We start from the raw sequence: 26,531 nt of genomic DNA, 5'->3' as shown, positions 1-26,531 counted from the left end.
GTGTAGTGAGTATGTAAATTAGTAGAACAGCTGACCTACTGAGTGTGTATATATACGTTGGGTAAAAGAAAGATATATAATATGTAATTCTGCATTCCAAGAAATACCCCCACCATTTTATTTCTACTTCATAAAATTCAATCATTACTTTTTAAATTTTTACTAATCTTAATCAAAATAAATTATTGAAAGTCAAGCATAAACTTAATTATTATACATCAATACATATAATACACACAATAAATAAAACAAGCATAAACTTAATTATTATACATCAATACATATAATACACACAATAAATACAAAAATATAACAGATGATGAAGAGTTTTGCAATAAGAGCATTAGCCTTCTGGGATTGCTGGCAAAAATATCCATCTCTTCTACGATGGTGGCCTTTTTTTCATCATTTTTAAACAAACATTCTTAAATAACTAAACTGGCAAACTGTAAGTTATAATAGGAAGAATGGAATCTATAAAAGATTCTTTTTTATTCATTCCCCATTATTTTTAGAGATAAGCATATGACGAATAATTGTGCTCATTGAATCTTACCTTTTTTATCGAAGAATCGAAATATATCCATCTTATCCCTTCAAAGATTTGATTGTGATCTTGTAATCTGCGGAGATATCAACTCAACAATGTTATCTTCCCAATTATAGTATGTTTTGAGAAAGAAATCATCTATCTAATAAACTCACTATTTTCTTCTTGGGTCCCAAAAATGTAGAGGGGAGCTGCGGCTTGACACATTTTTCAAACTACTAATGGGGAAGTTAGTGCGAAATTTCTCCAGCAGCAGTCCCGCCACAGAGCCCAGTTTCCTGCTTACTACTCTAATTTTTGTCCATCTATTGAGTATAGCTCTGTTTATACTGCTGCAGTACAACCAATGTCAAAGAAATAACTACAGGACCTAGTTTCGAGTCCAGTAGTGTCAGAAAATTTAAAATTTTGTTCTATCAGCAGTAGATTGATATGGCATTAGTAGATTCTCTGGGACAAAATTAGCCTCTATGAAGTTGTGATACCCTCCAAAGAAGTGGGAATGAAAATATGAAAATCTCACCTCTTTGTTTTAAACAGTTGTTCAAGAAACAGTATTTTCACCTTTTCAATTACTGACCAAGATTCTTTAATTGTTTCAGTGGTACAGTATTATTCTTAATAATCATTTGATACTGGGTTGTTTCTCATAAAACAATCATTTTTACTGTCAAAAATTCACAGAGGATTTAACAGTCTCCAGTTGTTAACTAACAACATATTTAGTTATTGTAATAAACAGTTATCTATTCTCTGTTTCTTGCTAATATTTATTTTGGGCCCAATTCATTATTTCCTTTTTAGTATACAATCATGGGAGACATGGTCTTCTTTACATGTGATATTCTTTTATGAGCTTAAACTCAGACTTATAGTTTTGGGCTTTATACCTATAAAATAATGTATGAATTAGATTGAAAATCATAAATATTATCTATTTTACATTATTTTCCTTTAGTGATTTCTAATAATTTTCATTCTACCAAACCATTGTCTTTAGTACTGGATGTTGAGTAAAGAAGGTGAAATAAGGAGAGACGAAGCTTGCCTTGATTATGCTGGACAAGATGTGATCCTCTACCCTTGCCATGGTTCAAAGGGAAACCAACTATGGATTTACAACCATGAGGTATATGTTTTTATTATAAAGTTTTACTATGGTAAACATTAGATTAATTTTCAGAATTGAAAATTTTTTAAAGTCTCTACAGTATTAACAAATACTATTAATAGACTTTGTTCATTTGAAGTATTCATGGATCTACAACCATGAGGTTTATTATCATCGAACATCATATATACATATAATTCAGTACTATGGTTCCTTTTTCCGGCTCCAAGGAGAGATTCATTTTGAAAATGAAGTATCAGAAGAAAAACAATTTCAAAGAGAAGTTAGTAGCGTCCATTTTGGTTCTTAAATTGTTGCTACAACTTTAATAAGAGTCATTAAAAAAATTAAATTTAAAAGGTTAAGTCTCCATTGGTAGTCGTCATTTTGATTCTTAAATGCTTTCTACAATTTTAATCAAAGTGATGTAGAAATGGAAGTTGGTTCAAACCTCTAATGGTGGTACGTCGGTTGATTGAGATGGGATATGTTGGATTTTAAAGATTTCAATACAGGCATCAAGATCCAGTTGAAATGTACTGGACCCTGTGTTTTAATACCCAGTAATTTGCTGTTTTCGAAATAATACACAAATTAGGCATTGGCCCAACCTAATTCTTAAATGGTCTCCATAATGTCATGGTTACCATGGGATATTTATAACAAGTTGGGATTCTTAGATTATTTAAGTTTTCTAGGTTCTAAACATCTTCACAGTGGTTTTATGTTCTTATCCAGGTCTGGATTCTATATTCCTCTCTTAACAAGTGGGAGAACTACAAATCAATAATCCCAGATCTTCTGAACAAATCCTATAGCTGTCTATTTCTGAATGGATATTTTAGACCTAAAATGTCTGTACGTGTGTTTCTTGTCTGCCAAATTTCCTTTTTTAAATCAGCAAATTTTTTTGTTGTATCTACAACCCCGGGACATTTGTGACATGGTTGAAAGCTCAGACCACAGGTTGCTGATATATGAATATATAGATAACTTTCTACTTCATTATAGTCCTGATCTAAATATCCATCTCATATGTCCTGCCTTAAGCCAGTTTGTCACTTACATACAACCAAGGATTTAAAAAAAAATCTGTTAATAATAAATACGGTTAATAGAATTTATGCATTAAAAAACCCTGCAAGTATGAAATCAAAACGGCCATCAGAATGTTTAAATCATATAAAGCCTTGAGAACTTGCAATATTTTCAGTGATCTAATTAGAGTGTGCTTGAAAGCTGGAATATTTAAAATTCATTGTTAATTTAAAAAGATTTGGATAATCATAAAATGACCAATAAATAGAAAGAATCCATACTGATTCCAATTTACAAAAACGGACCATGATCAGATTATAACAACTAAACGAGGAATTTCACTCTATGAACTGTTATAAAATAATTTAGCATTAGATTAGGTTATAAGTTAAAGATTGAACTTGGAAACATGTATATTGTTATTATATATTAAAAAAATTTCAGGTAGTAACTTATATATTATAATATAATAAAATTGATGAAAGCCAGTAAAGCTTTGGTTAGGTAGTAGTAAAGGTATAGCATTTTGGTTCTCAAAATGTTAGATCATTTCGTATGAAATGTCCATTTTTATTATTTCAGAAATTCAAAGTGGGATTTTGTTATTTACTACATTTATGTTTACAGATTATCAGGAGACATTATTAATCCTCTCTTTTTTTATAATATTTACGATCATTCCAATTGATTGCATATTGTTTAGTATGCCATCAAATATGACCATGAAAACATGTGATTTTCAAATAATTTTTTTTTATGACTTAAAGCTTGGACACTTGGTAGTCCAAGCTGCAAAAACATTACCACAGTGTTCAGGGATTTTTCCTTTTTAAAGACAATCCACGCCGAAGGTGGTGTTTATCTAGTTATAAACAGGTGACCAACCTATTATAACCTTGGTTGGGAGTCAAGTTTTTCATTTTGTGGGACCGGCACTATAGAAAAAGTCAAAGCCCCAAGGGCGGATTCAAACCGGCACCGCCCACAGATCTCAGAATGATAGACTGGTGCCTAACTCCTGACTACGGGCAGCCCTGTTCAGGAATTCGTTTTATCATGAACAGACCATTTGCCGGTGGTTTGGAAAATGTTTGGTTAGTGACACAGATTTGTATGACCAACCCAGAGGAAGACATCCACCAGTGGTTGACACCAATGAACGTAAGCTTACTGTGGAAGAAAACCCTTACCAGACAGTTAAAGAACTTGCAGCACAACTGAATATCAACAGTTTTTTAGCACTTAAAGACCATTGGTAATGTAAAAAAGGTGTATGAATACCTCATGAACTTAATGAGTGGCAGCAACTGAAGTGTTATGAGAAATACATTTCACTGCTTAATAGGCAAAATGAGCCTTTTATTAAAAGGATAAACATGAGTGATGAAAAGTAGATTGTATGTGACAACAGACATCAGTCAGATCAGTGGTTAAATATTGACAAAAGACCAGGAAACATGCCAAAACCGAAACATCCAAAAAAAATTATTGGTTGCTTGGTATGGTAAATGGCATGAATAATTCATTTCCCCTTTTCCCCGCCCAGAGGTGAAACCATCACATCCACATCTTTCTGCAGTCATATTGACACAATACATCAAACACTTTTCATAACGCAACCTGCATTGGTTAATGAGGAGTAACCTATACTCTTACACGATAACACCAGACCTCATGTTTCATGACAGTGAAGGAACTAAACAAGCTGTTTTACGAAGTCCTTCCACACCCACCTTATTCACCAGACTTATCTCCAACAGATTTCCATCTGTTCAAAAATTTGAAAAACTTCCTTTAAAATACAATTTTTGAAAATTATTCTCAGGTCAAAAACTTATTTCCTGACTTGATTTCATCAGAAAATCCTGAATTTTTCAGTTCTTGGATTGCAAAGTGGATAACATGGTGGGGAAAATGTACAGAAAATAAGGGTAAATATTTTGAATAAAAATGTTTTAATTTCATAAAGTTGTTTTATTAAATAACTCTTTTGTGAAAACTAACATTTCATATGAAACAACCCAAAATATTGCTTGTAATGGAAATGGTGGGGACATATATTTAACAAGGAACATGTTTGAATATTTTTTAAATTGAAATGTTAGTAGCTGTGGAATAGCAAAAGTTACCAAATTCAACTCCAAGAGCCCTCAGCTCTTTGTTTGGATCGGCTCCCATTATAATTTATTTTCAACCAACTGGTTAGATAATTTTATGCTAAATTTAAAAAAATTGTCAGAAAATCATTGTCATATTATATTATACTGTGTATTAATAAATATATTTGCATTTTATTATTTATATTTTGTAATAACAGAAATAAGGGTCAGTGGAAGGAGAAATAAATAACAATTTGTAGTATCCGCATTAAATCGGTCACTTAGTCTTTTTTTATTACTGTTGATATGTTGTGATATTTTTATTTAATATTAGTTTTCTATATATATAAACTTACCTATTAATAGGTTCTCTTTTTTTTTATTATAGAAAATTAACTCATCAAAATTCATTTCATTATATTAGCCTAACATTTCAACATCAATGAAATATACAAAATTTTATATTTTATACCTTATCTTACTCCAAAATTATTAAGCTTCGTTGTTCTTTAATATTCAAGGAAAATTTCAAACTGTAAATGGAGAATATATTGCCTTGGACAAGGAGACACTTTCTTATACATATAAACTAATTTAAACATGCAAAAACCTCAAACTTCCCCATAAAAATTGAAAGTTATTGAATACTTATTTTGGCAAATTGAAGTGTATATTTCAGGTTTATACTCTTTAAACACACTGGGCTAGAGAACTTGCTTCTGCTAACTCAGACAAAATCCAAAACTCTGTACTGCCATAATCTCTCACAAGTACACACCATATAATATATGCAATATTGCTCATATAATTAAGGAAATAAAAATAGCTATCAGAAAATCACAATTGCATAAATCCTTGAGAACTGGAATTTTTTCTAGCGAACTTTTTGTATTCAGTCTTATTCCGGAGATATAAAAACATCTTCTGGAACTTAAAAAGAAAAAAACTGAAAAATGTTACATATACATTTAATCATGTTGCTTTGACTGGACCTTCCGCAAATTTTAAGTTATGAAGGAATTAGATCTAAGTCTAGGTTTTAAGATATCAGAAGGGGTTTAGTTAGAGAAAAGTGATCTTGAGAAAAACTAATAAATTACAATAAAATGAAATAACTGGTGGAAGGGGGAGGCCGATAAGAATACAAAATGTTAGTTAGGTAAGTAAGAATTTAGATATGGGGGAAAAATTGGTCTATAGGTGAGATGTCAATATGATGAATGAATGGTGTGGGATGTCAATATGATATGGTGAGGGTTGCCATTTGTGTTAGTAAAAAAGTTCTTACTTGTGACCCATAACATATGGGGCGGAAAGCAAGTGCCCCATATGTTATGGGTCACCTGATAGATGGTGTGTTGCTGCTTCTCCAAGGAGAAGGGTGGCCATTTTCTGTGCTGTGCCACTCACCGCGCTTGGTGCTGACTTCTTAGCCAGACATACTTAGTTGGCCGTTGTACCAAAAAGAAGGAGATGCTCGCAGAACACTCAACAGCATGCGACTTGCCAGTGTTTGTCATCTTAGCTTTTAATTCTCTGCTTACTCCCTAGGTGGTGCTGGTGTTAAGTGGATATCATAGTGGCATGTGGTGCCCCCTCTCCCCCTCTAGTCCTTATGAATATACTTTCTAGCAATGTAACAAACTAAAGAACTATACTCCCATGGACTGAACACATATATTAATTTACTTAAACATAATATTATTTTTAAAAAATCACAAAAAATCATTTATAAGTCTGAATGATTTAGGATTGTAGTTAAAATTGATTAAAAATCAGCAATAGAATCTTCACACACAAAACTGTTCCTATGAGTAATGTCATTTTAAAGAGGTCAACTTGAGGTTCACTAATTTCTTATTGTTTTTTCGTTGGCTTAATGAATATTAGATACTTTTTTGACACTGTTATAATGGAAAATATTTCATTGGTGTTTGTGATTGTTTTATTGAGGAACTGGAACAACTAGTGACTGTTTCCACAAGGTTTCACACCTGTAACTCTTATTTTATCCCAAAAATATAAACAACTAACAAAATGAGGTTAAGTTTTATTTCTCAGATTGGTTAGGCTAACTGGACGTTGAAGTCCAAAGTTGATTACTTTATTCTAGAATTACTATCTTCATTACTGATATTGATATTAAAACAAATATTGTGATTGCAGACAAACACGATACAACATGGCTCTAGCAAGAAATGCCTAGCCATTTCTGAGAGCAAGCAACGACTGTTGATGGCTGAATGTAATCTAAGGGCATTGGAGCAGCATTGGCGCTTCGAGAACTTCAATGCTACCAAATTGAGTTCTGCCCAACCAGAGCGGAGCTAGTGCCAGCACTGCGGGGGGTTTCCGATTCGCCCCCCACCCGGCCGCGATGGCCTCCTACGGCTGGTATTTTGATCGTTTTACCCTCCATCGTATCACCTTCCTGGCCGAAACTGCGCTTTGATACATATTTTCCAACAGACAACTGATCTGCTCATCACAAAATGGTTCTTTTATTGAAATTTGAAATTAATTTAATAGTTACACCGCTGAGTATAACAATTTTTTTCTTAAATAATAATTGTAAAAATGAATAAAGTATGTGTAAGATAAAGACATATGTATCTTTGGCTGTGAAATGACATATTTTATCTGATGATATGAAACTTATTGAGTAAATTTTATTTAATATGAGGTAATGTTATCAAATATCGCAGTATTCTTTTCCGCTGTATGATTATGAGTTTATTATATGAAAACATGAAGTTATATTTGTATTATTGATAAATGGATTATTAGTTATGTATTACTGGACATATGTGAAAAGTAATTAATTGAGGATATCCCTCTTCAGAAAAATTGTATGTATTCTTATATATTATTTATTACCAATGCATTCCTTTAAATGCTCAAATTAGATTATGTTACTTACCACATTTTATTATAATTATTTTAGTTTGATAATAATAAAGTAATTTTTTGTCGATTAATATATTTGAGTACTGAGTTGCTCCACTGTGATTCTTTGAAATAATCTTTGTGAGTAATAATGATGAATGTCCTAATAATATGTTTTAAGGTTCATTCATATCCTAATTCCCAAATTCTCTTTGATTTTTGTTTCTCAGATTGTTTTTGAAAATAAATGAAATGCCAATCATTAAAAAATAATAATTTAAATTTTTAAAATCATTGTTATCATTGTAAATATGTATAATAGTATATACATATCATAATAAGTAAGATGGTATTTAGTCATATCGAATGGATATCAAAGACATATCCCAACTATTTCATTCTGTAAATTTAATAAAGTTGTTGTTGCCAAATTACATTAGATAATTTTTGTTAAATTTGTTTTTAGATTTTAGAGATTTCCAAATGTCTTTTATGTAAAATATATAGTCTATATATATATAATATCTGTATAAATATATTGTAAGTAATATAAGGAATGTGCCTTGTAAAGGATAAGAAACCGTATTCTTTTCTCCTTTTTTTTTTTTTTAGTTCCGTTGATTTTCAATGTATCATTCAAAAATTCTTCTTATGTACTTCTTATAAAGTCATCCAGTAATATATTTGTTATCCTCACAAGATAGATTTTGTTATAATATTGTAAATTTATAACCTTTGTATTTGATACATTCTTGTAGAAACTGTTCCTTCTATTCATCTAAAAATTGACATAGTCTTTTGAAAAATTTAACACAAACCTAAATTCAATTTAGTATAGTTAGAATAATTTTATACCAGTAGTATAATTTATCTAATTCTTCCTATGGAAATATGATGAAAAAGTTTGTAAGTGATATTTTTAGACATTACAGTTCATACCTCCTGATTCTCGATTCAAACAGTTAATAATTAAATAGCTTGATTTTTTAAATCATTTATTATACAATGATTGTAATGATGAGTTAAAAAAATTCAAACATTATTTCAATATTTGTACACTGAACTTAACAACCTGACAAGGAAAAACAATTTTGATGTGAGAAGTTCATGATCATTGTAAAAATATTTTTATATTAAATACTTGTGTGAATTGGTGGAAAGGAGTGATTTTATTAAAAAAACAAAAAACATATCAATTCCTAAACCTTATATAACAGTGTGCCTGTCGTTGAAAATATGCAAAAACTTTCAGGATTATACAAATTTTTTTTTTCTACTTTTACTTATCTGTACTTACAATGTTTAGTAAGTTGAAGTATTATGATTGTGAAATACCTGAGATGTATATATGTATTCTACGGATCTCCATTAAAATAGTCTGACAGGGCCTAAATGCTGCTATTCTTTCTTTCTTTTTTGTTTTTTTTGTAAATAAGTGGAAGTGGCTCAGCCTGCATACATTTAAATTATTTTCTTACTTATGTTTAAGATTAAAGTTTGGGCTATCAAATACTATTTTCAAGCACCATAACTAAAGCCTCTTTGTCAGCATCTTTGAATAGTGTAAATAGCATTTTAAAAGGCTTAGATAAGTGAAGGGAAAATACTGATAATACAATTGATACTATTATAGAAAGTTATCTGCTATCATATCTAAGAATAGAATAGTTCGTCTGTTGAGTCAATGGTGATTAGGAAACTGTTAAAAATTAAACACATAATGGTATCATACTATGTACATATATGAATGATTGACCATAAGTGAATATGTAGGAGATATTCAGAGCTGCAGTCAAAAAGACACAAATAAGAGTTCTCTATTATTTATTCATTGCCAACATCTTGACTCACAATGTAGGTCTTTATCAGGACTAAAAGCAAAGTCAATATAAGAGTGATATAAAAAAGATTTAAAAGTAGAGGCATACAAACTATCAAAAACTTAAATAAAATAATAAGGAGGATAAAGATAAAAACAAAAATTATTAATTATAATAGTAGAGTAGTAAACTAATACATAGGAATATATGTTATTAAAGTGATCTATTAACTTAAATAACTAAGGATGTAATATATAATACACTTTATATAATAATAAATAAATAATATAAGCATAGATCTTTTTAATAATATATACTCCTATGTTTTAGTTCACTAGTCTACATTATCATAATTAATAATTTTTGTTTTTATCTATATCCTCTTTATTATTTTATTTAAGTTTTTGATAGTCTGTATCCTTCCAACTTCTTCATAAAAATTATTTAATTTTCCAGTCATTATACCACCAAATTCAGAGTATTATTTAATTTAGAACCTACTTCTACACCCTCCTTTCAGAGCTACAAACATGTTACGGATGATTAATTATATTTTATTATGTGAAAATAAAACTTCCTTATAAGTATTCACTTGTTTTAAAGAAAATATATGTATATATATTCTAGATAACTGCTAAGCTGTTTCGATTAAAACATTAGGAATTGAGGAAATAAACAGTTTGAAGAACAAATTCCTCCAGGGTACAGAAGGCAACCAAAACTCCAGGGTACAGAAGGGAACCAAAACAGGTTTCATGTTTTAAAAGTAAATCATTCAATATTAACATAAAAAGAATGAGATGTTCACTCTCTTACCCATTTAGTTAGGGTGAGTACTTGTGGTTACATTGGAACTATGAGAATTTTTTTTATCCAAGTAATTATTTTTATGGTTTCTTTTTGAGAGAAATAGTGAGATGTACTTAGTGAAAAAGTTTCAATAACCCATATTCAATATTAAATTATCATCAGCCTTCCAAAATTAAACTTTTAAGATTTTTTTTATCAGTTCTAAAGGAAAGTAGATTTAAAAGTTGTCAAAATTAATGGATCATTTAACTTATCTGAGGTAGGTGATAAAACAGGAAAGTAAGAATCATGAAACAACATTTTAAAGATGAAAGGAAATAATTCATGAAATTAAACTTTGATATAGATTACTGAATAGCAAGTTGCCCTTTTATGGAAAGTCGGAAGTTCAGATAAACAATGAAAACAAAAAAAGTAAAAATATTAAACCGACTAAGACAGGAACTCTAAGTGCTAACGAACCCCTACTTACTGTAGAGGATAGCTGATTAATCTGAATCAAATCTTGAGAGAGCCTATAAAAAATATGTGAACAAAGTTTCATTGAAATCCATTGTCGTTTCAAAGTCCTGGTGAACACCAATTATATGCCTAAGTCTTCTTGAATTTGGTTTTCAATCATTTCACTCAACTAACCATCAATTACATAGAGTTACTGACAATATAGCTCAGCTCTGGAGCAATGGCAATATGCAACTGGTTTATTCCTTGATGTAGCTCTGGCATTGGGCAAAGTATGGCATGAGGGACTTCTATTTAAATTGAAGTCACTTATCCCTCCTATTTATTACCTCATATGTTTCATTCCGACAGGTATTATAGCAGTACATCAAGGTTCAGACACATCATCTATCTGTTCAATCAAGGCTGGAGTATCTCAAGGTTTGAAGTAGAATATCTGATCAGTCGTGGACCTGCCTTTTCTGAATTTGCACTGGTATCAGTCGAGTGCGTTTCCGCATTGGGCAGCAAACGCTCGAAGAGGATGTCTGACAGGACTTTGTATCCAGCAGACATGAGGGAGATCCCTCTATAGTTGGAGCACTTTAGTCAATCACCCTTCTTAAATATAGGACAGATGAGTGACTTGGTCCATGGGTCTGATAGAACTTCATCTGACCAAACGGTGATGAGGAGATCCTGCATATCCTTCACTAGTTCATTCCCACCGCACTTGATGAGTTCTGCGGAGAGTCCATCAACACTCAGACCCTTGTTACATCTCAATCGGTTGATAGCATCGAGGATCTCATCTTCGAAAGGTGGCTCTTCATCTGTTTCATTCTCTCTGTGTACCTCATCTTCTCTCCCTAATTCCTCATTGAATTCTAAAGGTTGCTCATTGAGGAGATCATTGAAGTGAAGTCTCCACGGGAACAGGTCTCTCTGCTTGTCGGAAAGCAGGTTCCCCTCATGGTCATTCTGCAATGACACGTAGGAGACATTAGAGCAGGGTTTTCAGCTCCAGTTTATTTTCCTATAAAAATCTCGGAACTTCTTATCTCCGAAAAATGTTTCTGTCTTCTCCAGTTCCTCTTGCTCCCACTTCCTCTTCCTTCTGTGATGCAAACATTTCTCTTCGCGTCTCCTCAATCGATATTCATCAATGTTTCTCCTTGTGGCTTTACCCATGGCTTTGCATGCTGGGTTCTTCTTGTTCGTTGCAGTTTCGCATTCATCGTCAAACCAATAGGATCGGATTACTCTGTCCTGCCACCCTAAGGTCATTTCTGCATTCACCTCCACTGCCTGACTTCCCAGACTTTCCACCCAAGGTTAGTGTCACTATCAATTCTTTGTGTATGGAAGTTCATGCAAGTGTTCTATGTACCTGTCCTGGTGTCAGGAACCTTCAGGTTGTCCAGGTTGAACCTCTTACCTCTTTGTCCAAGAGCTCTGTTTTTATATTGGATCTCTAGTGAGAGACACTGAGATAGTGGTCAGAATCTATGTTCGCTCCATGATACGTTCTTACGTCTTGGAGACTGGATCTATGTCTGACATCCACTAGAATGTGGTCAATATGATTGACAGTTTTCTTGTCAGGTGATATCCCAGTTGACGAAGTTGACGAGGCGTTGGCCATTTCCGTTAGTTTCTTCGTGAAGGCTGTAACGTCATATAATAGGGCGATAGATTTCTTCCTTTCCAATCTTAGCTTTGAGGTGGTCTCCAGCGATTATCTTGACGTCATAGCTTGGGCAGTTGTCGAGGGTTCTTTCAAGAGAGTAATAGAATCTGTCCTTTTCTTCATCGTCAGCCACATACGTTGGAGCAGATGATACTGTAATTGCAGAATCTCCCCTGCATTCTGATGTGGCATATTCTGACCCACAGGCTTTCTTCCAATCTCCAGTTGTCTGAATTTATCCGTAACAACGAACCCCACACCAAACTCGTGGGTGTTCTCACGGCAGCCATAAAATATAGTGTGGTTCTTCTTCTGCATTATGCCTTGGCCCGTCCATCGGATTTCCTTGATGGAAACTATGCCTAATTTGTAAAAACTTATCTGATTTAGGAGCAGTTTCAGTGTTTCAGGTCGGTATTAGGACTAGATGTTCCAATATCCTATGTCAAAGTTCTTACCGTAGGGGACGTCTGGTCGTTTCCTTGAGAGAATGATCAATTCCGAGGCTGTTAAGTTCCGTGATACAGTTATTTAAAGGGAGCTGGTTATCAGCCAACTGCCCCTGAGTCAGGTGAAGGGGCTGTCTCCTTAGAGCTCCCTTACTCGCTTCCTCATGCGGGGCGGTTACCTAGGAAAGGTGAGTACTGTTATTGACTTTTGTGTGTAGTGTGGGGGTGAGAGTAATGTGCTGTAATTAGTATAGATGTATGAGTGTCAGAGTAGTGGTTATCTGCTGTACTAGTACCGGGCGATGGGGCCGCTACCTCTCTATGGCAAATGCCACAAACTAATTCAGTAAAATATCTGTGATTGACTTTCGATAGAACGATGACATAGGGTCTTCATGTGAAGTAGGTGCGGCTTACGTTAAATAAGCGCCTAAAGCTCTTTTATTCGCTATTTCACTGACGGTCCGCCCGTAATTACGTGTATTTTAAGTAGAATAGTCCTTTAGGTATGAAGGATGTTTCCAAATTCTGGAGGTCCTTCGTTGAGGTTGCAAACATTGACACGTCTCTTCTAATTTTAGTTCATTTACCTCTGCTTCCTCCGTCTCTACCTGACTTTTTGACTTCCTCGGCTTATTTTTAGAATGTTTTTGCCTACAAACCTTTTGAAAATTACTCTTTTTCAACAATATCTGCACTCTGCATCTCTCCCAGGGCAGACGATCCGATTATGCTTAGGAGCTCCGCAGAAATAGCATTTCGGAGACATCACTGCAAATGCGGCCTCAGATTTGGACCTTAGTCTTTTATCACTTTGAGGTGAACTACCTTCATCAACGGCTGCGATTACCTGGACTAGCTGGGTATAAACCCGAGACTGTTCCCGGACCAGAACAAACCATCTATAAAAGCGTCCCTGTTGACCTCAGCAGTGACCGCTTTAAAAACAAATCCTTCATAAGGCCTCTAACTATTTTTCTGATGAGACGTCGAGTTTTAAGTTTATGCCGATCAAATACTTCACTTATTGTTTTGACGTAAATTTTTTTCAGTTTCAGTTGCTTCATCGTACGTGACGGTTTCACTGGTGTATTCGTATATTGATGGTGTGATAAAGTTAATTAATAATTGAAGCTTATCTGAATCAGTAGTTACATTGGCCGATAATAAGGAATTTTGAAATGTTATCAACCAGTGGTTCCACTCGATTGCTGCATTGCCATTTTCTGGTGATGTTGATAGTCTGGGGATTGAATGATATACTAATATTTTTATACAGTAAATATATTCATATACCAGTGATATTTATGTACCATTGATACTCATGAGCCACTTGTATTTATACACCACTAGTTAAATCATATGTTTCCCTTAAGTTAAGGTTATGATCATGGTTGTTCATGTCACATGTGCCATGTGTTTAATTCAGTTTAATAAATTGATGTAATGAAGCAAGGGATACCGTAAAATAGGCTTCATTTAACTGTATTAAACACATGGCACATGTGACATGAACAACCATGATCACAACCTTAACTTAAGGAAACATATGATTTTTACAAGTGGTACATAAATATAAGTGGCACATGAATATCAATGTTACATGAATATATTTATTGTATATATCACTTCTATTATTACCAATCAACAACTTAATTTATTGTTAAGTATGTTTCTAAGTTTGTTTATCTGTTTATTATTTTCTTTTTAGTTTTATGTTGCTCTGAGTTACGGATGTTATCCCTTTTTTTGTTTCGTTTTTTTGGCCCTGATGAAGGATTGACATTTAGGTCAAAACGTCGGCACAAATAAATAGGTTTTGTTTATTAGTGGATTTTCGCTTACTGCACCACCGATCATCTCCTCCAAACTATTTATTATGAGCCAACATTTCGCCCTACTTTGCAGGGCATCCTTAATGCTAAAATAGAAACAAACTAAAATAATGTAGATAGTACAACAACCAAAGCTTGAAAATAAAAATAAAAATATTTAGGAATGAACCTTTTTTTTAACAATCCGTGAAAATATTCTGATGTAAAATCATTTTTATATATGTGTACATTTTAGGTGTCCTCAGAATGTAAAATGGAATGGTATGAAATATAGAGCTTGTGGCGTTTGACGCATTTTTTTTTTCAAGCCTATTTTTATAGTTTATAAAGGCGCTTATACTCTCGGTATTGATGTTCCTTCCTACCGATACTTGTGGCTTGTACGTCCGACTTTTATAATAAAATTATAGAAGAGGATCTTAAGGAAAATGTATGGGCTCAGGAAAACACAAGAAGGTTACTGGCTAAGATCTAACGAAGAGATCTACAGAAACATCAAAGACCTGGAAACCGAGATGAGAATCAGAAGACTGATGTTCTATGGGCACATGAAGAGGATGAAGGAGGAAAGATTGAATAAGATCTTTAAGAAAAATTTTAACTTCAAAAACATGGGAGGATACACGAGGCAAATGAGAGAGGAATTAAACGGACTAAAAAATTCAGACAACAAGATAGAGATACGTATAGGAAAACATTGAAAACTCTCACCAATATTGGAAGAGGAAAAATAAAATGGGTACGAAGTGGTCCGAAGAAAGAAAAGAAAGGTTCCCAAGAAGATTCCCAAAGAAGCCTTACTATTGATATTCATGTGGTCCTTCGTGGCCGATACGAGACAAAAAAAATTATAGAATCAATATGAAAATATCGATATTAGTACCACAAATATCGATGGGAAGTAAATATGCCAGCGAAGTAACGAAATGAAAGTATCGATACTGGTTGGCTAGTAACGACAACACACTGTCCAGAGTGTCGAAACGTTACTTGTTGAAAATATTAATAACTTGAACATTCCGTGTATGATTTAAATAGAAGCTTGTCAGAATGGCTCCTACTCAGTGTAATATGCAGTTTGTCAATGATTTTTCCAAACTACAGCGGACAAACAAATTATTATCTCATCAAGTCCAAGAGAAGCTGGTAGCTGCGCTTCAGTTTGCTGCTAAGTTTTCTGTTTACCATTCTGATGCTACAATCATCGATCTCTCAGCTGCCCAATCTTTATTACTTTCCCTTCTTTATGGATTTTACAATAGCGACCTACAACTTGTCATGGCACTAGTAGAAATCTGTCATAAGATTGTTCAGCTGAAATCATCGTACTTGAAGGTATGGCTGAGGGAGGACTTCAACTTCAAGAAAGAAGATATGGTTGAATTGTTTACTAGAATGGACAAAATGAGAGAAACTGGTTTGTTTCGTCTGCCAACGACAATATCGGAGGCGTTTGCAGTACTTGTTGAAAGATACAAACTGGTGGAGCATTGCCGTGAACAAATGGATATATCCTTAGGAAGTTTTGTTTCCAGTTTTATTTATGATGATAAAGAGGATTTTCTCACTGTTGTAAGTATGCCACTTTATCGATGTTAGTCTTTAAGATTTTCATGTTATGCTGACTTAATTTTTTAAGACTCCTTAAATAGCAGCTAGTTATTAGACCTAATTTCCTATTAGCTTTCATCAACGAATTGTATTTGGTTTCATACTTTTCCTCTTCTTCACCTATAAGTTACAAATCATTAGTATACCCATGGATGGATATTATACTACCCAGAGTCAAAGCCTTTTCGGTATGTTAAGTGGTGAATTAAATTATGAAGGTGAAAAAGAATCAACTTGTATTAAATCTGCCTCATCCTTAAGCTTTTTGTAATAATAATTAGCAGTTCAATTTCTATTAAACGTTCTGGTCATGCATATCCATACTAGGTTTACTAACATTTTTGGTATTCCTTATTCCATTAAAATATTATGCAGCTTTTGACAGTCATTATAATCATAAGCCTTTTTTTAAAACATTTTTTTGATAAATAAAAACCTTTATTTTTAATAATTTTGGCTGAAAACACTGATATTTTGGAGGAGTCAGAATTTGACATCACATGGTTATGATAATTTGCATATAAACAGTGTACATAATTGAAAAATTCTCAATAAAAATAATTCAGAATTATATTTCCTTTAAAAGTCCGTCATCATAATTGATCCTTTTTGTAAATGTGGTTTCATCATTACAGACCATTTAATTTCTGATCAAAGAAACTCAAATTATGGTGTATGATTACTTTAGGACATTGGATTCTAAAATATTTTGTATGTTTTTGTTTTGTTTTTTCTCGCACCATTGAAGAACAATTTGTGGTAAAGTAAATTTAAGGGCATTCTGTATATTGGTCAATCTCCAATTATGTTGCTATTTCATTTATAGAGCTTTTTAAAAATTATCAACCATATGAATGTGAATGATTTTCTTTTATAATCCTCCTTGAAGTCAATCTTTCCTTCTCACTTTGAGGTACTAATCATTAATTGTTATCTAGTTATAAAATATATAATGCTTGTTTTGCTACCCCTATTCAAAAAGCTGAAACTAAGACTTTACAAGCCAATGGGGGAGGCAAGGGCTTTTAGTAAATAAAAAAAAAATAAAATGGCTACCATATTTTCAGCATTCTTTCAAGTATTGTTAAAAAAACTTAACTTGAATTATGGGTGGAGAGCATCAATCACTATAACTCATTTTTCTTCTGTTACACAATTTTGGGTAGAACACATCAATCACTATATCTCATTTTACTTCTGTTACCCAATTTTCGGTCGCTCGAAATACCAGCCAATATTACAAAGGAAAATTTGATGAGTGGTCAGAACACAGGAAGCAAAAAGTATGTGGTTACCTTTGTTTTTGTCTTTAATTTCTTCAGTTAGTTCTGGGATGTAAAAGAGAATGTAAAATTTGTGAGTATATTTATTGGTGCTCAACAAAATTATTTCCGATAATACTTATATTTTATCAACTATTTATAAATAGTTTCATTGTACTTTAGAGCCTCTATACTTATCTCTTTTTTTTATTGTTTTTTTTATTTATTTTTTGTGTGGGGCTTCTTTTGTATGAAAACATGAAAAATGGTTGATTTGTCTCTCCCTAGCCTATGTGAAAATTTTTAAAGAACTGGCATTAGGATGGCAAATGGAGAGAAAATATTTAATTTTTTCAATATATACATTTAGGACGCGTTAGCTTAAACCAGTAGTCTCTATTGATAGTTCCAGTAAACGAAAAAAACACAAAAAAAAAAAAACGGTTATTTCATTGAATTGAAGTGAAATATCAGTTGATACAATGAGTCTATAGTTCCCAGTTTATTTTTTTTTTTTCTAGAAGTCAAGGGTCTATTTTTCCCAATCCGTTCACCTGTGTAGAGAAAAAAATTAATAAAAATTTCTGTTAGTTCCTTTAGATTCTGATTATATATCTGATGTTTGTTAATATAACATGTTCAACATAATGTATGTTTATGACATTAGACATTAAGTTTTATGTTGGATTTTATTGTTATAATAGATATGATAATACTGTAAAAATGAGAATTTTCCAAGTATTTTTAACCTGGCTGGAGTGTCCTACATTTTTGTCCCTTAAGAGGTGTCCCCTGAACGTTTAGCTCATAGTAGACGATTTGGACTATATTAGGGGTATTCATGATGTGTTAAATGTTTTACCATATTAAATTTTATAAGAATAGATTTGTGAGCAGCCCTATTTGATGTTGTGTTAAATGTTAAATACATAAGAGCTCCTAGCAGAGTTTTGGAGCTACTTGTTTTATAACCTTTCCTTCCAAAACTTCATTATATTGTTCATTTCTTAGTTTTGATTAAAGTAATTTGTTACAACATGTCTAAATTAAATGAAAAGTGGATGTTGTGTGAACATTTGGGTACTGAGTGCCTTATTGATCTTCTAACTTGTGAGGAAGAGAATCAAGATGAGCTAATTGACAACTGTCATTATATTATCATTATTATTGTTAGGCATTGCTTTATTAGTTATAAAAATATTCAAAACTAATAAAGCAATACTAACAGAATCAAAACACAATCTATGAGCTAGTAACCTGACACAACAACTAACAAAATGGTAACGAGCTCAGCTGGTCTGTTGCGTGACGTCATTCTCCATTTAACAGACCTCATAACTGACTCTCAGTCATGTTACATGTTATATCGTTTTAACATGGCAAATGAAGGAAATATCTCTCCATTTAACAAAAGTTTTTCCATTTAACACGCTTTAACATGTTAAACTGAATACTCCTATTATATAATTGAATGTGATGATGGCTTAAATCTTTATGATTACTTTCACTTCAGTTTGAAGTTTAAATTGTAAATTATTATAGCTCTACCATCAGGAGCTAAAGAATCCCAATTTCGTAAAAGATCTAAGATCTTCTTGTTTCGGGTCATGATTAAAAGTAAGATACACAGGAAGTGTTCAGGTGAACAAAATACTGCAATGAGGAAAAATATGTCACATTAGGAGTGTACTGGTGAGAGAAATGCTCATTCTTACCATTGCAAGGAGGCCAGAGCAAAACTAAATTGGGTATTGGTGGGGAGGTAAAAGGGGGAATAACATAAACAAATGGTGAAAACAACATCAAAGGGTTAACAGAAGGTAGACAAAAGTATAAACATAAGAAATAAAATACTAGGAAAATGTAGATGTTTATTTCCCATCATGTGCAAAATGCTTAAGGCTAAACTTCTCCCGGGTTAAGCATAACCTGAAAACAATAAAAATAAATAAATTGAATGAAACATCTCAAATTAAAAAAAAAAGTTTTGATAAATACCACCATGTTTCGATTATGACCTGTATGCATACATACTTACACTATAAAATATCAAAGGAAATCTGGATTCTTACTTAACATTGCATGTCATTTTCTTATAAGGAGATTATGGTAATATTTTATGGCATTCATTCTTAATTTAAAAGAGTTAATAGAACCAAAAACTGATTCTATATTTTATGGCTCTTTTAAAATGGCTGATAGAATTAATATTAAAATTTTATTATATGTTTATATTTCTCTAATTACCACTATTTGTTATAGATCACAAAATTATTCTTGTTTCCAATTTTATTTTAATTTCTTTATGATGTATATGACCATAAGTACTGAGCCTTCAGGTATTAGTATTCAAATTTAAACAACAGATTTTTAAGTGTTATTGAAATTTTATAATAAAAATAAACATTTAAATATTTTGCTTAGAACATTAATTGTTCTATGTTTGTGATAAACCTTTTAATTTTCAGGCTGGAGTACCTGCACCATCAAGGGCATTAATTGAATCTTTTTCTGGTCTTTCTGAGGTAAAATTTAAATTTGTAAATGCATTATCTTTTAATGTTTTGCTAATTTATTTATAATTTAAATAACTATCTTAAATTTGTTATGAATATTTTATTCATTTATTATAATTATAACTTTTAATATCCTAATGTGTATTTGCTATTCAATAGGTTTTCTAATGTTTCGATATTATAAAGCATTAGTGATCTATTACTTCATTACTTTTGTTAATTAGTATTGGTAAATCTGGTGAATTAACGTTTTTAGTTATGGTTTTGTCAAGGCTGAAGTTTAAAAAGTGATACTGGCCTATATGCTTCTTCATTGAAGGCCCTCGACCAAGCATGTTCAGAGAAGTGTGATCTTAGGAAGTAGTAAGGTAGCAGGGGATTAACTCTGAGCACTGATAGTGGTTAAGGAGATACTGACAGTGAAAGTACATGAGCACTGAATACTGACAGAGGTTTAGGAGAGACCGATAGTGACAGTGGATGAGCACTGAGCACTGATGGAAGTCGAGGAGAGATAAGACAATACTTCAGATGGAGGAATGGGCCTCCAGGTCTAAAGTATTAATAGGATAACCTTAGTTGGAAAGATGAGGCTTCGGACTATTAAGATTAAGAATAATCCTAATTGAAGGGATGAGTTTTCAGACTAGGACCTTAGAAAGGAAGGAGAGAGAGGTGCAGATCTAGTGCATAAGAGGACATTATGGCCTACTCTTATATCCAAAAAGTAGCAGTTAATGCACTGAACTACAAGAGAGGCTTATACTACTAATGGTATGCTTAGATTTTCTCCTGAGTTTCTTCTCTCCTGACTCTGTCTCAAAGACTTAAGCTCCTGGTTGAGCCTGTATTTAAAGGACTAGGGGATTTAACTGTAACTGAGTAACAATAATTTCTAATTTTTTGGGGTAATTCAGTATTGTTTTAATACCCTCTGTTTATTGTAGTATCAACATAGTTAAGTAGTACATACATAAATTATTAATATATAAAAATGAAACTACGTTTTTAAACAAGAATATAATTTATCAATGCAATTGATTCAGAGGGACGTTGCTATCTGTTAGAGGTGAGGCAAACTACGCACTGCAGCTCCAAAAGCCGAGGCTATTCGATTGTGGAGAGTCAATGTCTAAGATTCTATGAATATCTTTCTGTGGGTCTGAGTCTTACATAGTTTCCTGTCAATCATGATTTTTAACGGCTGGAATTCTGTTCACTTTTGTAAGTAGCAACATTGGATACAGGCTGTTTTACATAAAAACTCTCGGAGTTTTTTTCTTTAACACATGTTGCTGGTAAAATATTTAATTACCCTTTTGCTGTACTTTGATACTTGTGGACTGGTAGCATTTTGGTATGTTGTTGGTCCAACCATTAATATTGCCAACAATAGAAATTTTTCATTGTCCCTTTTTCCCTCTGCTCTCTGTAACATTCTATCCAATAACATAGTTTAGTGGTACTAATATTACAAGTAAGAGTTAAAAGCCAACATCCTAGGTTGGAAAAATCAAGAGAATCGCAATAATCAATAAAATTACCAAAAACATTACAAAGATCATTGCAATAAATTTAAAATTGAATATTAGACTAATTAAAATTTATTTAACTAAACAATAAATTACTGCTTACTTTAAAATTATGTTTTATTTTTTAGTCATTCCCTGGTAATAACAACAAAATTATTAGTGTTTTTTTTTTTTTTTTTAGGGAGAACTGCAAGCTAGCTTAAGAAAGGCTGTCCTTAACAATGAGCTGACTACAATAATTGCTCTTATTGATGCAGGAGCAAACATTGATGATGAATTAGATAACGGAGATACTTTGTTACATCTTGCCGTGTCTAACTGCAATGTTGGTGCCGTTCGTTTACTTCTCAAGTATGGTGCTATGCCCAACTGGAGGAACAAGGACTATATCACTCCTCTTCAAATGGCAGTTGCTCTAAATAATAGTCGAATAGTGGAAGCACTGGCTCGATGTGGAGCTAAAGTGAACCAGCCCAGCTCTGAAGGATACACCTTATTGCACGAAGCTGCTCTAAAAGGAAATACCGAGGTACTTAAAGCTCTTGTCGGATTGGGAGCATCCATTGACCGCAAGTCTATCAATGGTCAAACCCCTTTACACCTCGCTACTAAAGGCAATTACTTAGCGGCAGTCGAGGCACTGGTAGCTGTTGGTGCTGATGTAAATGTTTTATCTGACAGTGGTGAAGCCCCAGTTCATATTGCTGTTTCTAATGGTTACTGCAGGATATTGAAATGTTTGATCAGATCTGGGGCGGATTTATCAATGATAAATAAAAAGGGAATGACTGTTCTACATCTTGCTCGTAATAAGCACATTGTTAAAATTCTAAATTCAGGAGGTGCTAATTCTAATATTGTGTCTGATGCAGGTGACACTCCATTACACTGTGCTGCACTCGATGGGAGTTTAGAAATAGCTAAAGCTTTGATAGCATCTAATGCTAATATAGACAGTCTTAACAGTAAGAAAGCTACACCTTTATCTGTTGCTTTGAAAGCAGAGCAGAGTGAAATGGTTAAGCTACTAGTGGCCTCTGGTGCCAATGTCAATTTTAGAGATAAAGAGGATTCTGAAAATTCCCTTTTGCACTGGGCAGTTCAAAAAGGAAAATTGAATTGTGTACAGTTGCTATTAGACTCTGGAATAGATGTAAATATAAAGAATGCTCACAATAACACACCTTTACACTATGCAGCAAGTAGTGGCAATTTGGAAATTACTGAGCTTTTAATAAATAAAAGTGCTGATGTAAATATCTGTAACCATAAGGATGAGACACCGTATCGCTTTGCAGCTTTGAATGGTCACATAGAAGTGGCAAAGTTGCTGTTAGACAAAGGAGCAAAAACATGTTCCATTGACATTAATGGTAAAGTTTTTCAGATTTTTTTTTTCATTATCAAATCTGATGATATTATTGAATATAAATATGTATACCTATCTTTAATTTTTTTTTCTTTAATTATTTTTAATTCATAAAAATTAATTGATAACATACTCGACTAAACAGTTCAAGCACCACTTTGGCCAAATTGTAATGTTTACTATCTCAAAAAGAAGTTTTTCTTATCCTTTGTACAATCTTTTATTATTATTATTATTACTCACTTAGTAAATTTCAATTAAAATTTTAAACTTAATTAAAAAGTTAAATAAATCTTATAAGAATAATCTTAAATTGGACAGACTTCAATTGAGGTTTATTTTAATCAGATGCGACAGGTCAATAGTTACTTATCAAGAAAAATCCATGTGTCTTACTCAGGGATGTTTCTTAATATCTCCTCAGTGTGTGGTAATACATTTTCAGATGGAATACAAATTCATATATTCCTAAGATTGCGTATCTTATTTTATAAAATACATAACAGTTATTTTCATATTTACTTTAAAATTTACAATAGCTTTAAAAACAAATTAAAAAGGAAAGATCCATAACAAGGCAATACGATAACAACAGTAGTATAGGGGGGAAATTAAAGGGATAAATTAGGGACAATTGTCCGGTGTGCTGGTGAAAATGGAAAAAAAAAAAAAAAAAAAGATGGTGTACATTACAAATGAAGTAAATTATGACAAAGTATTTCGCTAGTATAATTAAAGGGGTAATGTTACAAATAATAAATTTTAAGAAAAAAAAGTTCATTTTTTTTTTTTGTTTAATCTTGTTGTGTTTTGAAGTATATATAAGTCCCTTCTACATCTAGGTATCTCAGTTATTAATTGAATTTTGATGTTAGATTACCTCACACTGTTTAGGTAGGGACCTTCTCCCTTCATCCATACTAAAGATTCAAAAAATATTACATAGCCTCTTCATCTACTTACCCCTTCAATTAAGACTGTAACCACTAATAGGTTAAGTGTGAAAATAACTGTTATGTATTTTATAAAAAATATATATGCAATGTATATTTAATGGAATGGTAAAATTTAAGATGTAATATCCTAAAGATGGAGGAAGAGACCCGAAAAATAGATTAATATATGAAAGTAGAAAGGATTTTTCACAATAACGACACATGAAATAAATAATTTTATTAGTTATAACAAAAACATCCATATAACCCACTTTTTTATTATCTTTAAACTCCTATGCTTCAGCCATTCTCAAGGATCCGTCAACTTATTCAAACTCTCACAGCCAAACATTGGTTAACACACTATTGGAGGCTATTACGCCTTTGTTAATTTTTATCATTAGTTAATAACTATTATCACAGTTTCACTTATTACTCTTATTTAACTGTATGGATGTTTTTGTTATAACTAATAAACAAACCGGTATCAAGCAAGATATTTCATTATATATAAATAAATAATTTTGTAAATTAGAAGTCTGAAAATTGTTCAAGCCAGTATCCCTCATTGAAGTTTCGATGTTAATCTTTTGATTTATTTAAAATAATTGTTATCCATTAAACAAATATTAGAAAATTTATTAATAAAGATTTATGGAACTTTTTAGTTAGACTGTATTTGTGCAGATATTTACCTTTAATGAGGAGACAAATATCATATTTTATATTAATTTTTCATTAATTGTTTATAAATCATCCTTTATTTGTATTTTATTTATTTATTATTTTTTTAAAGCCGATGTTACCACATCAACACCACCACAAGACACCACCTCTTCAAACAGAGTACTTTTTCGCTTTGGAAGCTCTTCAGGAGGAGATGATCAAGAGGCATCTAGTAGTGCAAAAGCTAATCAAAATCAAAATACATTGCAAAATCCTCCTGATCTTCAAAACAAGTCCTCAAACACAGCAACAGGTTGTTTGATATTTTCTTGAAATACTAAATAAATTTGCCTGTTTAATAGCAGACTGTTTCACCAGAAGGTTCTGTTGAAATTGTTAGTTGTTAAACATAATATTGTAAGTTTAGACATATGGTAACAACATAACCTGGACGTAATAGTGATTTGATATCAGCTTCACATTTTTTTTTTTCATGCAAAAATGTTAAGTTTTGTGCCAAATAAATGTCGTTTACGGGAACTTTTGATTTACTTCTTTAATTTGTAGAAATCTCCAGCTGAGGCTTTTTGATTGCTTATAGCAGCAAACAGTGCGGCTGTTTTATGTGAGAGAAGTTTTGAGTTGTTTCAAAAGTTTGAAAACAGTGAGTTTGAAGTGGAAGACAAAGAAGGCTGATAGTGTACAAAGACATATAATTGAATGATTATCAGAAGCGGATTTGTTCCGAATACAAAAATAACTTTCATATACATATGTTTAAAATCATTATACCACTGAATATTCCTGGAAAAAAAACTAATGCTGTATATTTGATCAGCTTCATCAGTTTGATCAGCTGGATCAGCTTAGTGTCATGTATTATGAGTAGCTCAAACAGAACGAAACCATTATTGGATCTCTCTACCCAATATAATTAATGAGATTGAGCCGAGCACTTTAAAAAAAAAATGTGCCTATTGCTACTCCAGATCTGACCAAATTTTTCTCCTACAAGTAAATGCACATGTTCATGCTGTGGTGCTGGTAAAATCCTATTTGAAAACACTTAATTCGGAAGTCCTACCCAACCCCTATATTCACCAGACTTTGCCCCTTCCGATTATCACTCATTCCAATTGATGGAACATTGTCTGTCAGAGCAGTATATCTTACATCATATGGTAATATGATATGGATAGCATCAAAAGATGAAAAGTTCTTTCGACATGGTTTCCGAATGCTGTCTAAAAGATGAGAAAAGAGTGGCTAGCGATTGACAATACTTAATACTGAATAAAATGCAATATACCGTTCATTTACCTAAGTTCCTAATTTTTTATTGCAACTTGTACACTCATCTACTATTTAATTTTTTTAATAAATTAGTTTAGCTCAATAATTTATTTTTGATAAATTATTATTGTTAATTATTATTTCAGCTCCTTATTTAGCTTCTTTTCCATTCATGTATCTACCTAGTCACGCTTCAAGGCGCAAGAAGATCCTTGAACCTCCGGCACAAAAGACGCTTGATCCTCCTGCAATCTTCTCAACACCCATAGCGAGTGGTAGGATGTTATATTTTTTAATATTGTAATTTAATTTTTCACTTCTATTCACGATAAATTATTTAGCAATATAAATTTAAAAAAAAGTTATTGTGACAAGTATTGTATGACTTCAATGACCATCTCTTTGAGTCCAACAACATTTGCTAAATTCATACATACATATATATCTAAGAACCAATAAATCAAATGAATTGAAAGTAATAAAATAAAAAATTATGTCGATGGGAAGATACTTGACCGTGGATAATATATTTGAAGAGAAGATGGTTGGGGGTAAGGTCAGAAACTAACAAAAATAAGTTGAAAAAACAAATTTAATGATGCCAATGTTTGTTATGTG

General features: G+C 32.3%; 2 protein-coding genes across 2 annotated transcripts in view; both read left to right on the top strand.

Moving 5' to 3' along the window:
• LOC106691659 (putative polypeptide N-acetylgalactosaminyltransferase 9) overlaps positions 1-8,844 on the top strand; it is a 48,240-nt gene extending 39,396 nt beyond the window's left edge. Inside the window, exons 6-7 of the mRNA XM_067052535.1 lie at positions 1,551-1,679; positions 6,965-8,844. Coding sequence (XP_066908636.1) covers positions 1,551-1,679; positions 6,965-7,129 — 294 coding nt within the window. The 3' untranslated portion in view covers positions 7,130-8,844. The remainder of the gene's footprint in view (positions 1-1,550; positions 1,680-6,964) is intronic.
• Positions 8,845-15,665: 6,821 nt separating this feature from the next.
• On the top strand, positions 15,666-26,188 carry LOC106684558 (putative ankyrin repeat protein RF_0381; the record flags this gene model as incomplete). The annotated part of the gene is given in 5 exon segments (XM_067052529.1): positions 15,666-16,301; positions 20,071-20,127; positions 21,832-23,023; positions 24,751-24,933; positions 26,060-26,188. Coding segments are annotated over 5 exon segments (2,083 nt in total), but the record flags the coding sequence as incomplete, so codon positions are not given.
• Positions 26,189-26,531: the final 343 nt, after the last annotated feature.

Source organism: Halyomorpha halys, unplaced genomic scaffold (assembly GCF_000696795.3).
Source record: "Halyomorpha halys isolate HHAL.00 unplaced genomic scaffold, Hhal_1.1 Scaffold2629.1, whole genome shotgun sequence".
NCBI classification, from domain to species: Eukaryota; Metazoa; Arthropoda; class Insecta; order Hemiptera; family Pentatomidae; genus Halyomorpha; species Halyomorpha halys.
This window is presented reverse-complemented; position numbering and strand designations above follow the sequence as displayed.